Consider the following 14729-nt stretch of genomic DNA (forward strand, 5'->3'; position numbering starts at 1 on the left):
GCTTCTCACCGTGACGTGTATCGCCTCCAAGCGAAAGTCTGCCGAGCACCAGCTTTGAGCTAGCGCCGCGATGATCAAAACTGACTTAATACCGCAAACCTGAGTGGCTGGATCTCTGGTGTCTCTTCAGATTAGCGTCTGTTCGCGCGGGGTAGAGCAGGTGTGTGTGTGGAGATGCTCTGGGGTTAGGCTTGGCTCTAGCACGGCCAGCCAGGTGGGTTGAAGAAATCACCGCCACTCTCCCCATACAATTTTGGTGCCAGTACCGGCGGTGTTTTTTTTTCAACCCACCTTCCAGCCTGCACAAGCCCGAGGATCGGATGGTCTACAAGCATGATACAGTACGTGAATGCAATTCCAGAGGCCAAAACGTAGATGGAATTGCAGTACGGAGTATGGTCTCGGTGTTGTGAAAAAAGGCGCTCGGGGATGCGGAAGACGGACATCACAGAACGCGGTACACACTTTGGTTGAGAGGTATAGCGAATTATCCTCCTGATCTCACAGACTACCTTGTCGAATACATAAAACCACATGTGTACAGTAAGTAACTGGTTCCAAACTACCTAAGAAGTATAATACCCAAAAAGTGTCAGACTGCGTCTTCCGGACTAATCAGGCGCCTCTGCCTGCACCTAAGTCAGGTAGCGGAAGTTCTTGTTCTTGTCGCCAAGCTCCGTCACATCAACAGAAACAGTCGCATCGACAGGTCCATACTCGCGGTCACGTCTGTTATTCTCGCGCTCCAAAGCAAAGTGCAGACCGAGGGCCAAGATACTGATGAGGCCGGTGAGACCGCAGCCGATCGCCGTGCCACGAGTGTAGAGAGGCCTAGAAATGACACAGCATCGTTAGTAACGTATTCTAGACAAGACTAGCGCCATGCCATGCAGAGATGAGGGAAACTTACCCATCAGTGCTAGGGAAAACAACACTGCTGACAAAAGAAGAGCATTGGCCAAATGTGGCCAGGATTGCAAGTCCAGCTCCCTTCTTTGAGTCGCCGCCTTGGTTGTTCAGCAACCAGGTGATATTGATGCAAAGCGCAGGGAACACGCCGCAGGAGGCAAGAAAGACACCAGCGTAACGAGCAGCTTTCTTCGACTGGTCCTGAACAAGGACCAGAATGAGATAACCAGCGAAGCCAACGAGGGAACTCCCGCTCACAATGAACCCTCTCTTTCCAAATTTGTCGCTAACAAAAGCAGCGGCAACGCAGCAAAGGAAGGCCAAGAAATAAGGGGGTGCTGTAAGACCCTGCGCCGTAACGGAAGAGTACCCCATATCGCGAACAATGGTGGGAAGAAAGTTGGAGAGACCCGCAAAAGAGTAGTTACAGCAGAAATGGATCATGGTGTGGACATAGTTCTGATAGTCGGTCAGACCAGCAAAAATCTGGTCCCAGCGAACCTGAGTCTTCTTCGTTCGATCTCGGACTTGGAGACGTTCAACGGCATATGTGGCATCCTGCTCGGACAGGTATTTTGCCTTGGCGGGAGAGTCTGCCAGGAAGAACCAGGTGACCAAGGAAAAGAGGACTGTAGGTGCACCCTCTGTAATGTGTTAGTCAGCCATGCAGTCTAGAGTGAGGTGATTGTGGACATACCAATGATGAAAAGGTACCTCCAAGGCTCCAAAGAGCCCTTGATGTGGGTAATTCCGTAGGCCAAAGCAGATGCGAAGCAGTTGGCCAAAGGTGACATGCCCAGAAGCAGGGAAACACGAAAACCAAGTTCCTTGCGCTTATAGAACAGTGACAGGAAATAAGGGGCACCGGCACCAAATGCTGCCTCAAAGATGCCAAGGAGGGCACGAGTAGCAATGAGGCCACCAAGGTTCTGAGAAGCACCAGAGCACATAGCAGCAGTTCCCCAACTGGGAGGTGAATGGTCAGTGTCCGAAGTCTTGCTGGGTACCAGACTGGATAAGGAGTTTTACTCACAGAACGCAAAGTACGGCAACGTATTTGCTGGCAGGCAAGATCTTCCAGAACAAGTTCGTCCATTCGAACGCGACATAGCAAATGTAGAACGCGTTGAGAACCCAGGACCAATCCGAGTCACTGAGTCCGAGATCCTCCTTGGCACCAGCGGCTTTGGCATTTCCGATATTTCCTCGATCGAGGTAGGACAAGACGTAAAGGCAACAAACAATGGGAAGGAGGCGGCGATCGAACTACGCAGATAGTTAGCAGATTGTTGTCCCAGAGCATCTTTGTTACATACCGTTCGCCGAATTCTCGCGTTCGCTTCCTCGGGAACTTCAACATGGGGCTGCTCTTCGCGTACTCCATGTTCGAGCTCCTCCGCGTTCAGGGACATCTTTCGGTCAACAGATGACTGGTCCATTGTAGTGGTGGACTGCTTGAGGCAGCAGCAACGTGATATTAAGAAGAGATGCTCAGACTTGATGATGATAGGATTGCAAGATAGATAGTGAGAAGGACCAGGACGGGCTTTAGTAGATATCAGGTCGAGTGATATGTTTAGGTGTTTCGATCTAACTGCTGATAGAAGCCGTCACTCTCCGAGGATGGTTCATGGCCCAAGCCCCTTTGATCTCATCTCGGTCCATCCTTGCTAAACGCGGGGACCCCGCATACCCCAGGATTTTCTTAGGGAGGATTGCTCCGCATCCCCGAGCGGCGGCGCCATTCCCGAGCGCGTCGGTGTCCGGCACTTTCCAGTACTATCCGAGAGCTCCATCGTTATCCGAAGCATCACGGAGGTGGTACCTTTGCAGGTTCTATCGAACCCCAGGTATATAACCTGTTCTTTGACATCATTTCCAGGTTTCTTATCATCATCCAGCTCAACATCACATCATCAATTGACCTCAATCATCATCACTCAAAGTCACAATGTCCAAGTCCATCGTCAACACTACCCCTTATCCCTTCCAGTTCTCCGCTCCGACTCTGGAGAAGTCTGGCAAGCCCGGCCAAATTGAAGATGTGTCTGGTACATTGAAGAATGTCCGAGGTAAGATTCCGTCAATCCAGGCATCGGCCCTTCGCACCATGATGCTCGAGGCCCACCGGGATCCGACCAAGATTCTTGCCCATTGCTGCAGTTACGATGGTCTCTCCTCGCGCCTAGTCGAAGAGGCAGGTTTCCCAATGGTGTTCCTTGCTGGATATCCCGTGTCGAGCGCCTACGGTCTTCCTGACACTGGCTACATTGCAATGGCGGAGATGTGCGACAAGATCCAAGAGGCTGTCCGACAGGTTTCCGTTCCTGTTATGGCCGATGGAGACACCGGTTACGGCAGCCCTCTCAACGTCAAGAGGACAGTGGAGAGCTACGCTCTTGCCGGCGCCGCTGGAGTTATGATTGAAGATCAAACGTGGCCAAAGCGTGAGTGTTCAATACAGTTTTTGGCTCCAATTTGGCCTCCAGAAGCTAATTTTCACAGGCTGTGGCCATACCAAGGGAAAGTCCGTTGTGTCTCGCGGTGAGGCATATGCTCGCATCCAAGCAGCTTGCGACGCCCGTGACCAAGGCAAGGATATCTTTGTTCTTGCGCGAACAGATGCCTTGATTCATGGATGGGAGGAGGCTCTCAGCCGTGCCAAGGAGTTCAAGCGGATCGGCGTTGATGCCGTATTCGTCGAAGCTCTCCCCGATCGTGAATCCATGCGTCGTTGCGTCGAGGAAGTTGGCATTCCTACCTTTGCGAACAGTGAGTGGCTATCTACACAATTTCTAAAACAATGATTGATAGCTGACTTCCAACTTCCAGTTATTGAGGGTGGCAAGACCGAGAATCTATCAGCAAAGGACCTTGCTGAGCTGGGTTTCTGTGCTGTCGCCTACCCCTGGACGCTCGTTGCTGCCAAACTCAAGAGCATTCGCGAAACTTTGGAGGAACTCAAGAAGAGTATGACTGTCGGAAAGCCGCCATTGATTCTTTCCTATAGCGAGGTCTGTGAAGGCGTGGGTTTCAACAAGTACTGGGATTTGGAGGACAGATACAAGTTCAAGGAGGATGGTTTGGTCAACGACCCTGCGAACGGCAGTGCTTGATTGCGCAGAAGTCTAAATATCTAGTTATACACTTAGAAGGCATGTGATCCTTCGGATGAGAGGCAATAGAGTAAAAAAAATAAAAAATACACAAATCACTTCAACTGCTGGATTGATAGGTTGAGATATGCCCTTTACGGCTACCATTCGTACCACTCGGTACCTTGTTACTCTTCTCCTAAGTTTTTATAATCAATTTAAATGTATTCCAGGTTTGAAGATTGAGCGGATCATCGAAGTCAGATGAATACTTGGCTGTACAGTGCATAGCGATGAGTATGAAGCTCGCCTTTGCATCTTGGGACCAGATGAACACTGCAACAGATGCGATTTACTGGCAGGTAAGAAATAGTATACATTTGATTGATACAAGAAAATGGTGATACAATCTCAGGCCTTAAGAATGGTTGTGGACTCGGCACAAGAAAAACATTCACTTTTTCCTAGTAAAGGAATTGCCAGACGCAACACTAGCAAATAGAGTTATACCAGTCTAAAGGATCAACTTAATCTACTACAGAGTTAGTCCAGCTGATAATCTCAATTATCAAATTGAAACGTGGTATAGAACTGAGCCGACCGCAGCGGAGCTGCGCTGCCTGCGTATCAGCAAGACGTGTATTCTTTCATCTAGGTTAAGTTATAGTTTTACCTTTTGAGAGTCTTTTCCTGTTCTGGACTACGCACGTGCTGATGACACCCGCCGTTTTCACTTTAAATTTAAGGTTAGTATGTAGGTCTCTGGGTAGGGTAAGAGCACGTCATGCAGTCTGCGAATCCGGAAGGCACGACTGCCGTTGTGGTAGTGCATTTAATCTTCCGAAGAACTTCACCACCAATGTTAATCCAACACACAAAGAAATTTACATAAGCAATAACTCAGCAACAAAGCTGAACACAGTTGGCAGAATGAACAATGCCAGGATGCACTTCGAGCATCATACCTACGGGTCCCAGTCCCCGTTCCAACCCATACCTTATTGATTCATTGCTCGTCATTTCAACCAACCCAATTGTAATCCATACTTGATTGATGGTTATTTTTCTTTGCTTCCCGGAGCGACATTAGCAGGGGAGTTTGGAAGACGGAAGACGAACAACATATGGCGATTGAGGGGACCTCCGCAGCCCCCTTTCTCCCAAGCAATGGCGCGGGGGGTCATCAACCATGACAATGTCGCAGACATCAAGGTTCTACGTAGTATTTGTAAGCCTAGCGCCAGAGCTACCCAATAGCTTAAGCGCCGGCGTCATGGCATCCCTTGGCAGTATCCAGCTCGGCACCAAGATTTACGGGTCAAGGGATAGCTGCTTGCAATAGCCGATGTCGACGTGACCCAAGACGGCAGGCCAACTCGTATGCCTACTAGGAACCGAAACCCGGTGGAAGTTTAAACCGCCTTGCATGTGAATTGGCTCCAGTAAGGATACCCAAGTATAGTGCGCAGCCCCGATATGGACAATGCGCCCGAAGCACGCGATAACGCTCGAGATAGGTGTTCTTTATTAGATCAACTAATCGGTAGGTGAAATCTTTCGGCAATCATGCGACTGATCACCCACTTGCCAGATCGACAATGGCTTTTCCCAGAATGGGATCCTCCCGTTGAGGTGATCGGCGGCTTTTCCCCTTGTGAGTAATCCTCCGTTCTAGGCGTGAACAAAAGGGCCCAGGGGCGGGGCTTCCCGTGTTCGCTAGTCAAAACGAGAAGGAGCTTAATATGGACGGAAAGGAACCATATCGCTTGGCCTTTGGCTTTGACTCGCGGGGCTTTAGCATTAACATAGGCATTAAGGGCATTTTCCCTGTAGTGGCGGAGGAGTCCGCCGACAAAGGAACTTTTTCCTTTGCCTTTCTTTTCTTGATTTACTATTCGTTCCCCGTGACCAGCAATTTGATAAGCCGTGACTGGTGGAAAGGGACATTCAGCCGAGAAAATGTGACTCGGAAAAGGCCCCGGCATTCTTCATGGATTAGACCTATGTAACAGGATGGAACGCCGGGCACGATTTCATCATCTCTTGGCATTTACTACTGTGATGATTCTATGCTGCACTATTACCTTCCCTACTTGGATATGCCGGCCATACACCTTTTAGGAAGCTGAGTGAAGCAGGATAACAAGTTGCAAGGCTATTGCAGCATCACGCAAGATATTGCTCAAGATACGGATGAATTTGGTCTTACGACGTTCTCAAACTGCCAAGAAGGTTGGACTATCAAGTATAAATATGGTGGTAAACACCCAGTTTCTTTGATTCAATCCTCTCCAGGCTCTCAGTCCATCGTATCATCATCCTCTCTGCCCTTCAATCTTCATCATGGCTAGCATTCGTCGTCTCGCGCTTTTCCTCGGAGCCCTGCTCCCCGCTGCCCTAGCTGCACCTGTTGACGGTCCAGTTAGACGCGAGGAAGCCACCGCTATCCCCAACAAGTACATCATCACTCTCAAGCCCGAGGCTTCCGACAGCAAGATCTCTGCTCATCTTGACTGGGTTGGAGATGTCCACCGCCGCAGCCTGTCCAAGCGTGACACTGCCGGTGTTGAGGAGACCTACAACATCAGCAACTGGAACGCCTATGCTGGCGAGTTTGACGACGCGACCATTGAAGAGATCAAGAACAGCCCTGAGGTAATCTCATAACTACGCATGACATCATCATCTCAATCTAACAAAATCAGGTTGCCTTTGTTGAGCCGGACTATGAAGCCTATCTCTGGGTCGAAGAGTCCAGTGAGCTGTCTGACCGTGCTCTTACCACTCAGACTGGTGCCACTTGGGGTCTTGGTACGATCTCTCACCGCACCTCCGGCTCTACCAGCTACATCTATGACACCTCTGCTGGTTCTGGCTCTTATGCCTATGTTGTGGACAGTGGTGTCCAGGTTGGACACTCCCAGTTCGGCAGCCGCGCCTCTCTTGGTTTCAACGCCTTCTCTGGCGCTCACACTGATACCCTTGGTCACGGCACCCACGTCGCTGGTACTATCGCCGGCTCCACCTATGGTGTTGCCAAGCAGGTCAGTTAATCCTGCATCAGACATATAGTTACATAACTCACATTCTCCTTAGGCCAACATCATCTCCGTCAAGGTCTTCCAGGGCAACCAGGGATCCACCTCCACCATTCTGTCTGGCTTCAACTGGGCTGTGAACGACATCACCTCCAAGAGCCGCCAGGGTCGCTCCGTCATTAACCTGTCTCTCGGTACGTGTCTATCTCTCTCTTGACAGTAATTGACATTAACGCTAATAACCAAACAGGAGGCGAGTCCTCTCAGACCTGGATTTCTGCCATTAACGCTGCCTACAACTCCGGCGTTCTCTCCGTTGTTGCTGCTGGCAATGGTGATAGAAACGGCAACCCTCTCCCAGTTTCCAGCCAGTCTCCCGCCAACGCCGCCAACGCCCTGACTGTTGGTGCTATTGACTCCAGCTGGCGCCCTGCTTCCTTCACCAACTACGGTTTGTCTTCCTTGCTCGCTTTCACCACTTGACTATGTGCTTACTTGTGTAAACAGGCCCCGGTGTTGATATCCACGCTCCTGGTGTTGCAATCCAGTCCGCTTGGATCGGCTCCAATACTGCCACCCGCACCATCGACGGTACTTCCATGGCTGCCCCCCACGTTGCGGGTCTCGCTCTTTACCTCCAGGTTCTCGAGGGCCTCAGTACCCCTGCTGCCGTCACCAACCGAATCAAGGCTCTCGGCACTTCCGGCCGTATCACCGGTACTCTCAATGGCAGCCCCAACCTTGTTGCCTACAACGGCAACGGTGCTTAAATCTGAGACAGAGCCGTTGGATTCTTGGTGTGTTTCGAGATGCAAGTTGGGTTCTGATAGCTTGCTCTATCTTGGGAAAATTGCCAGTTTCCAGTTGATGAATATTGGGTCAGACAAAGGCAACTGGCTTGACACAGTTAGTACATAGTTAGCCAGAAAATAGATCCGCTCTCCTTACATCTATCCCATACAAGTCTTTGCAAGTTCTCCTCAGCATAATACGCTATTTTATTGGTTACCAGACCTCAGAGAACATCCATGCTTCATTGCCCAGGTGCTAGGATAGTTGTCACGAGGGAGTAAAGAGAGTTGATAAAGCCTCGATTATGTTTCTTTGCTCTTTTTCTAGTCCGGATCATGCCCTCCTAGTTCTTTCATGTTCTCTACCATCCAGCTAATCTATCTTTTGCGCACAAAGATACTGTACAGGATGTGTTTCTCAATCCCGCGAGAGCGGAGGGTTAGGTGCCAACATAGTACTCTCGAGCGCGTTCAATCGCATTGCAAAACCAAATATGCTCCCCCGAGTATTCCAAGTATTCCAAGTCTTGAGCCATTCTCGTATACGTACACTGCCAACTCTTTCTCTATGCTTCGCGAGATATTTAAGATTATTTACCAAATCAAGTCTTGCGATCATTCCACGGGATGACAGTCAGCTCTGGCCAAAACCCTTTCCAGCGTGCCACCTTCTTTTCGTATACTGCCTCCGTCATTATCTGCTGGTTAGGTCGCACGGTGAGGTTGAACATGTCTGAGAATCCCCACGGCGCGAAAATGTCCCACTCTCCGTCATCCCTCAGTCGGACGGCAATAAGCGCCGAATTGGTGCCCCATGTACTGATCGAAGCCTCTGAGGATTTATGCTGTGGGCATGGTGCACCAAACTTCTTTTCGTACCAGAGGTGCACTCGAGCTTGGTTGCGGATTTCAACCTCGACTGGAATGTCGGCGAAAAGTTTCTCGCCGGCCTTGATGATGGTATTTTCGGCCTCCCATGACAGATCAGATGCGTCAAAGTAGATCAAGTCATAGTCATCAATGCCATTTTCAGGGTCCCGATTCGTCATGACATTCCACACAGTCTGTGTGAGTGCACCAGCGGCGAGGTACCACCCGGGGAGTTTCATCGAAGCAGCGCGTGTAAGGACAGTCATAAGTGTCTTGTTGCGTTCCAAGGCTTCGCGGAATCGCGAAATCTGTTCATTGATTGGCAACAGACTGGCTTCCATGGTTTCGTGAGTTGTGGGCTTTAGGCGGAATGTGAAAGAGGTATGGTTGTTCCAGAAGTGAGGGAGGTGCGTGAGCAATGTCTTCCTCTCGTCTTACGAATAGCACGTGACAGAGTGACTCAAACCTGTCGGTCGCTGCAAGCGATAAGAACAAAATAAGCTGAGGAATGTGGGACTTGATCACGCCTTTCGTTAAAGCAGTGGGATGAGATCTCTTCTCATCTATACAGAGAATGGTCTTAGCTGATGTGAGGACAACAAAGAAATAACGTCGAGTAACTATGACATAGCAGGAGTATTATGGCGACATGCATAAAACGCTCATATGAGGCATTTCCTTCTTAGCAATAATAAGTGAAGTGAGTAATCAAAGTTGTGTCAGTTAGGTTCGATGTCAACTACTCCGAAATACCTACACGTATCGTTGCGTGGTTTTTCTTCTAGCCACTATCTTTGAGTTGGTCATGAGCAATATTTCCACTCTGGGCGTAGAGAACACCATCTCATGGTATTTCTCAGTGCGGAATGAATGAGAACAAGGTTTTTTATTTCAAATGTCGAGCAATCTATTCCAATGGCAATAGCCAGACTCGTTCAAGATTCTCACATAATCTCAACTCGCCTAACTCCTCCTCAAACCCATATGACAGACAACTGTTCCGGATCAACCCTACGCTCACAGGCAGCTCAAGTGTTTCTGTAAGTCCCTCGATCGCCAATTCCACATTTCTGCCCAGTAATCGAATTAGGCTGTCGACAGAGTCTTGCGCTCGCGGTTCCAAAAGGACCTCAAAACAAACAACATGGCCACCATACACACATCGAGGGCAATAGTCCAGTTATATCCGATGAGATATCGCGGTGCATCGACTGTCTTCCAAACGCTAGTGAAAATTAGTAACCTCCTAGGGACGGGCGGAGGCGTGAATTACTACTTACAATAGTGGCAGCCAGGCTCCGAATGTGTTTCCAATTGTATTCATGCTGCTAATAACGATGGCACGTTCCTCGGCGTTGCCGGCGCAAATTTCATTCGCCCATGCATATATCACAGCAGCAATGCCGTCTGCGGACCCTGCAAGGAAGAAAGCAAAGAACTTCAGCCCGGTAGGAACATGCCAAATCGCAAGGACGATACTCGCAAAGATATTGAGAAACGCAGTACCCGCAATAAGTGAAACTTTGGCATCGTAGGCATCAGAAAGAATGCCACAGATAATGGATGAGATGATGGTAACGGCCGGTGAAACCGTCGTGATAGTGTTGATCGACTCCACGCCGTAGCCTTCGGCTTTGAGCCAAAGTGCCAGTCCACTCTGACTTGAGACGCCGTCGGCTTGGGAGAAGAAGAATGCAAAGGACACAAGCACCCAGAAATGCCACCCAGACAAGACGTTACGGATGACCGGGATAGTGAGAGGTTTCGGAGGCTCTCTGTGCTCCGAGGCCATACGCTCACGAGCCAACTGAATCTCGCGTTCTGTCAAGATTCCTGGTTTGCACTTGTTCGGATGGCTAGGGAGTGCAACAAAGCCCAAGACGGCGACTGGGATAGTGCACGCAAAACCTGCCCGAAATTAGCTTTGTAGATGCACACCAACCCTCAGCGATCAACCCACAGATGATGTAGAGCCATCGCCAGCCTTCGATGCCATGCCTTCCATTCAAGCTTGAATAAGCGCCGCTTTGAATGTACCCCGAGCTCATACTCCCGACTTGGCTGGCAATAAAGAATAGAGCTCCCCGACGACTCAGCTCTGATCTCTTATACCAACATCCTAGGTACCACTGAACGGCAGGGAAAAAGAGACTGCCTGCAGCACCCACAAAGAATCTGATCACGTAGAGTTGTTGCACGTTGGTGACTTTGTATTGCACAAGAGTGAGAACACCCCAGATGAGGTCTGCTCCTGGTATAAAGTAGGTGGCTGAAAATCGCGTCATCTACAAATTGTGTTAGAATGACCACTTAGACATATGTGTTGCCAGTCATACCAAAACCGTGAGAGGAATCTGAAGTGTGATGAAGCCAACCCTAGGAGATATCAGTAAGCACGATGGAAGTCAGGACGCGATGACTACTGTCTTACATGTAGGTGGTATTCAAGTAATTCAACTCGTTGCCATAAAGCTTCAAATCCTCCTTCATCCCACTTACATATGCCGCACTCGTCGCAGAGGAATCAAGAACCTTGGCCCAATACGCAAGAAAAACGAATACCATGATGAGGCCATCGAGTTTCATGATCAGTCGCCGCTCCTCCGGAGTGTCGCTTGGAGAAAACCATTGGTACCACTTCTGCCGTGGCGTGTCGGCGGGCGCAAGTTCTTGGAGGGGCGCAGCGGTCTGAGATGCTGTTTTCTCCGATTCGCCAGTTGTGAGTGCATGGTGCGGCGCTTTCTCAATCGGCATGGTCGCCATGTTTTGTGGCTTGCCCTGACAGCTTGGCAAAGGCTATTTGAAGAACGACAGTCATTCTTGGCTGATTTGTGCAGTCTTGTTGCTTTTCATTCATGCCCTAGCCCCTGGGCTAATTCAGCACGCAATGCCGATCTAGGATGACGAATGAGGGCATTCACGCCGATAATTGTACGAGAAATTACAACCCCAGTGCGAAAGCAACGTTACGGGTAAATCCTCCGGGGGCAGAGTGAAAGAGGATTCAGCCGCGTCGAACGTGATTCGTGGCTCACCATGGTTAAAGGTCGGCCAACCTATTCCTTTCTCGCTTCTACTTTATGCCAGCACAAAACATTCATAATCTTAAGCGATCTCTTGGGAAGTCGAGGAGCTTGTGGAGGTCTATCGAGCCAACCAGGGTAAATGGCGACTAGCGTATGTTAACAGCTACTTATATCCCACCAGTAATTCTGTATGATGGCAGGTAGCCTTTATCGTGGCGTGACAGGGAACAGGCCCCACAAGCTACTCGACTCCGCCGTGGATTGCTCGTCCATCATGTTGATTTGGCACACCGGGAGAGAAGGGGCATAACTCTCACATGGTGCTGAAGGGAATTTCTAGTTGCAACTTGAACGATGAAATAGATTAAAAAGAGATTCCACTATGACTTTAAACGCCATAGGCAGTCGAAAAGAACTAAAGATGGTCTCACGAGGACAGTCGCGGTTTGGGTTTAGGGTAGCAGAGTGACGCGTGTAAATTTGTCAACAAATACTCAACTTGACAGCCTGATGTTGTTGAGTATAATTTCAATGGGACATAGTTCTCACTGAACAGTTCTTTGATCGCATTGATTCAAGTTCAAATCGTGTTGGGGTGTTTCTGAGGGGGAACACACAGCGATCCGGCTCCAAATCATGTGCCACACTCACTGCTTACCGCCTCATTCTTCGGTATGCCACAATAGATAATCCTGGACACGAAAACACAGAGATGCCGTCTTAGGCAACATTATTAACCTTGTCAAGGTGGAGCTAGAGATTCCAGTAGGGCTGAGCTGGGGATCGGTTGAGATGAAGTGTCAGCCACGCGTTTCAGGGCAAATCCAATCAGCAAGACCCTTGCCAGCTCACGCTCACGCCATTGGTGCAATGATCCGGCGACAATGGTTTTGCATTTGATTCGTCGGCTATATTTGCCTCGGCAAAGATTCTGCGCCGTTGTACTCCGCCGCACCATCGAGAGCTTACCTTGAACAAGGGTCCCTTGCCGTTCAGAACTTTCATGTTCGTCGTGGCGCGTTGGATGAGGCTGCAAAGAGAGTCAATCTATACTGTTTGTCGTAGAGAAATCTCATATATTAGCTGTGATATCTCTGCCAGAGCTCCAAATGTTTTGTACTCAACCTTCATAGCTTGACCTGACCTCACTCTTATCTTGCTGGATGGTGCTGGCGAACAAAAGGCCCACCATAGCTGCCCAGCCTCATCCGCAGCTGTCACTGCACAGCCGAACAGCATAGCCCCCTGGCAGCATCGCGTGAGACAAATGTGGTCCTTCGCTACCCGAAGAAGGCATGCTCTGCGCATATTCTCATCTTGGATTGTTGCAGGCAACAACTGTAGGATCTCGTAGGATTTAAGCACTTCTGTGCTCCCATTTTTTTCTTTCTGTACTTTCGATCCCATCGTCCTCGCGTTGGCTCAATTCATTCCACGTCTTCAAAGCAGCTCCTGAGCTCGGAAGGACTCGTCTTTAAAGACGAAACATCCACTACAACCCGGCCGAGCATATTTGTAGGGCTAACATCATTCACAATGGCCAACCGTCGTCCAGATGTCCTTGATTACCCCACTGGGACAACAGTGCTTCGCATCTTCCAGGCCATCTTGAGCATCATCATTATCATTGTTGTGTCCTTCACTGTCAGCGCCGGTATTTTTGCAGGAAATGGCCTCATGCTCTTCACTGTACGTGTTAACTACAACTTCCTACTAAAAGAACTCCAACAGGAACTTGGACTTCCAAAATATCGAGCGCGACATATGCCTAACTTTGTAAAATAGAGTTCTGCCACCCTGGCCATCTCCCTCTGGATGATCATGGCCCATATTTCATTAGCCCATCTTTACAACTACTGGGCTGGCCTGTCGCTCGATATTTTCCTTCTAGTCTTTTGGATCATCTCAGTGGCGGTACTTGCCAGCCAGACAGCCTTTCTATGGGGGGCAAGCCATGACATCTGTCGGGAACAAGACTGTCCGGACGCATTTAGAGACGCTACCAAATTTTCTGGATATATTTTTGCTGCCATTGCTGGATTGGGTGGCATCGAGTTGTGAGTTTTTGGACGGCTTGGATTGTCATGGATCGCGCTGATACTGACCAACTGCAGCATATTTTCATGCATTTTCCTCATCTTCCACGCCATTATGACTTTTCGCCAGCGCCGATATAACCGTATTGGCATTAACATTGAGTCCGGACCCATTGAAAATTATCCTAAGCATCCCAAGGAGCCAACCGAATACCATCACTTGGCACCAGAGAGAACATAAATGTGGACATGGCGATCACCAGACTTGATCGACAAGGGAGGCGTTATCTGTCATATCGGAGGTTTGAATAGAGGGGATTTTGGATTATAGATGATCTAACGAATTATGAATATTGCATTTTTATGCCTGTCATCTAATTTGGTGTTGTGTCAGTAATGCTACCGTACATTGCACTTCTCCTGGGTAATGATCTGATCCCCGATTCAACTCTCAGCCCGTGACTGTACTTCAAGTCTGTCAGTCAGGCAGTTGGCCAATATCATTTTTATCAATGTCAATATCAACTCGTGGGTGCAGCTGGTCAATTATGCCGGGCATTCTTCCTGGACCGACCTCAAAGCTTGGGCTGCACTGGACGGGCAAATAACTCTTGAAACGCCAATGCTACACCGAGAGGATATCCAATTGATGTTGAAAAACTGTCCCAGAAAAGAAAAACCGTCTTCCTTGCGTAAAGTACAGCCTACTAGGCTACCACGAGTGTCATGCAGGAAGTGCAACCTGATCAATGAAACTTACATTGGGATGACGCAATGTGCAGCCGAAAGATTCGTTGTTCATGGCAGTTTTATTGGCGAAACATTCCTTGAAGCCGTAGGCAGCAACCAACAAGGCGCAGCAGGCATTCTTTGGCAGTCGAAAAATGGTTGTTGGTTGTGAACACAGTCTGCCGTCAGGATCTAGACCTGCCTATCCCCGCAGTGTTCCGCGATATGAGTGGCC

The 14729-nt window shown here is 49.3% G+C and overlaps 6 protein-coding genes across 6 annotated transcripts; 3 read left to right on the forward strand and 3 right to left on the reverse strand.

Moving 5' to 3' along the window:
* Positions 1 to 635: 635 nt before the first annotated feature.
* Positions 636 to 2348, reverse strand: MRS44_015004 (uncharacterized protein; the record flags this gene model as incomplete). The annotated part of the gene is made up of 5 exons (XM_046280222.2): positions 636 to 831; positions 911 to 1553; positions 1607 to 1875; positions 1943 to 2175; positions 2226 to 2348. The coding sequence occupies 5 exons, from the start codon at positions 2346 to 2348 to the stop codon at positions 636 to 638; spliced, it is 1464 nt and encodes a 487-aa protein (XP_046128102.2).
* A 512-nt stretch (positions 2349 to 2860) lies between these two features.
* On the forward strand, positions 2861 to 4025 carry MRS44_015005 (uncharacterized protein; the record flags this gene model as incomplete). Its single annotated transcript, XM_065618624.1, has 3 exons — positions 2861 to 3356; positions 3415 to 3681; positions 3724 to 4025. 3 exons carry the CDS (start codon positions 2861 to 2863, stop codon positions 4023 to 4025), a joined length of 1065 nt encoding a protein of 354 aa, XP_065474696.1.
* A 2322-nt stretch (positions 4026 to 6347) lies between these two features.
* Positions 6348 to 7812, forward strand: MRS44_015006 (uncharacterized protein; the record flags this gene model as incomplete). The annotated part of the gene is made up of 5 exons (XM_046277275.2): positions 6348 to 6659; positions 6710 to 7048; positions 7101 to 7236; positions 7293 to 7493; positions 7550 to 7812. The coding sequence occupies 5 exons, from the start codon at positions 6348 to 6350 to the stop codon at positions 7810 to 7812; spliced, it is 1251 nt and encodes a 416-aa protein (XP_046128104.1).
* A 623-nt stretch (positions 7813 to 8435) lies between these two features.
* MRS44_015007 (uncharacterized protein) lies at positions 8436 to 9044 on the reverse strand (the record flags this gene model as incomplete). Its single annotated transcript, XM_046277276.2, has 1 exon — positions 8436 to 9044. The coding sequence occupies one exon, from the start codon at positions 9042 to 9044 to the stop codon at positions 8436 to 8438; it is 609 nt and encodes a 202-aa protein (XP_046128105.1).
* A 745-nt stretch (positions 9045 to 9789) lies between these two features.
* MRS44_015008 (uncharacterized protein) lies at positions 9790 to 11457 on the reverse strand (the record flags this gene model as incomplete). Its single annotated transcript, XM_046273000.2, has 5 exons — positions 9790 to 9928; positions 9984 to 10611; positions 10664 to 10988; positions 11040 to 11079; positions 11135 to 11457. 5 exons carry the CDS (start codon positions 11455 to 11457, stop codon positions 9790 to 9792), a joined length of 1455 nt encoding a protein of 484 aa, XP_046128106.2.
* A 1808-nt stretch (positions 11458 to 13265) lies between these two features.
* On the forward strand, positions 13266 to 14006 carry MRS44_015009 (uncharacterized protein; the record flags this gene model as incomplete). The annotated part of the gene is made up of 3 exons (XM_046272271.2): positions 13266 to 13418; positions 13515 to 13786; positions 13844 to 14006. 3 exons carry the CDS (start codon positions 13266 to 13268, stop codon positions 14004 to 14006), a joined length of 588 nt encoding a protein of 195 aa, XP_046128107.1.
* Positions 14007 to 14729: the final 723 nt, after the last annotated feature.

The sequence above is a fragment of the Fusarium solani genome (genome assembly GCF_023522795.1).
Source record: "Fusarium solani strain SB1 chromosome Unknown bctg00000010, whole genome shotgun sequence".
In the NCBI taxonomy this organism is placed as follows: Eukaryota; Fungi; Ascomycota; class Sordariomycetes; order Hypocreales; family Nectriaceae; genus Fusarium; species Fusarium solani.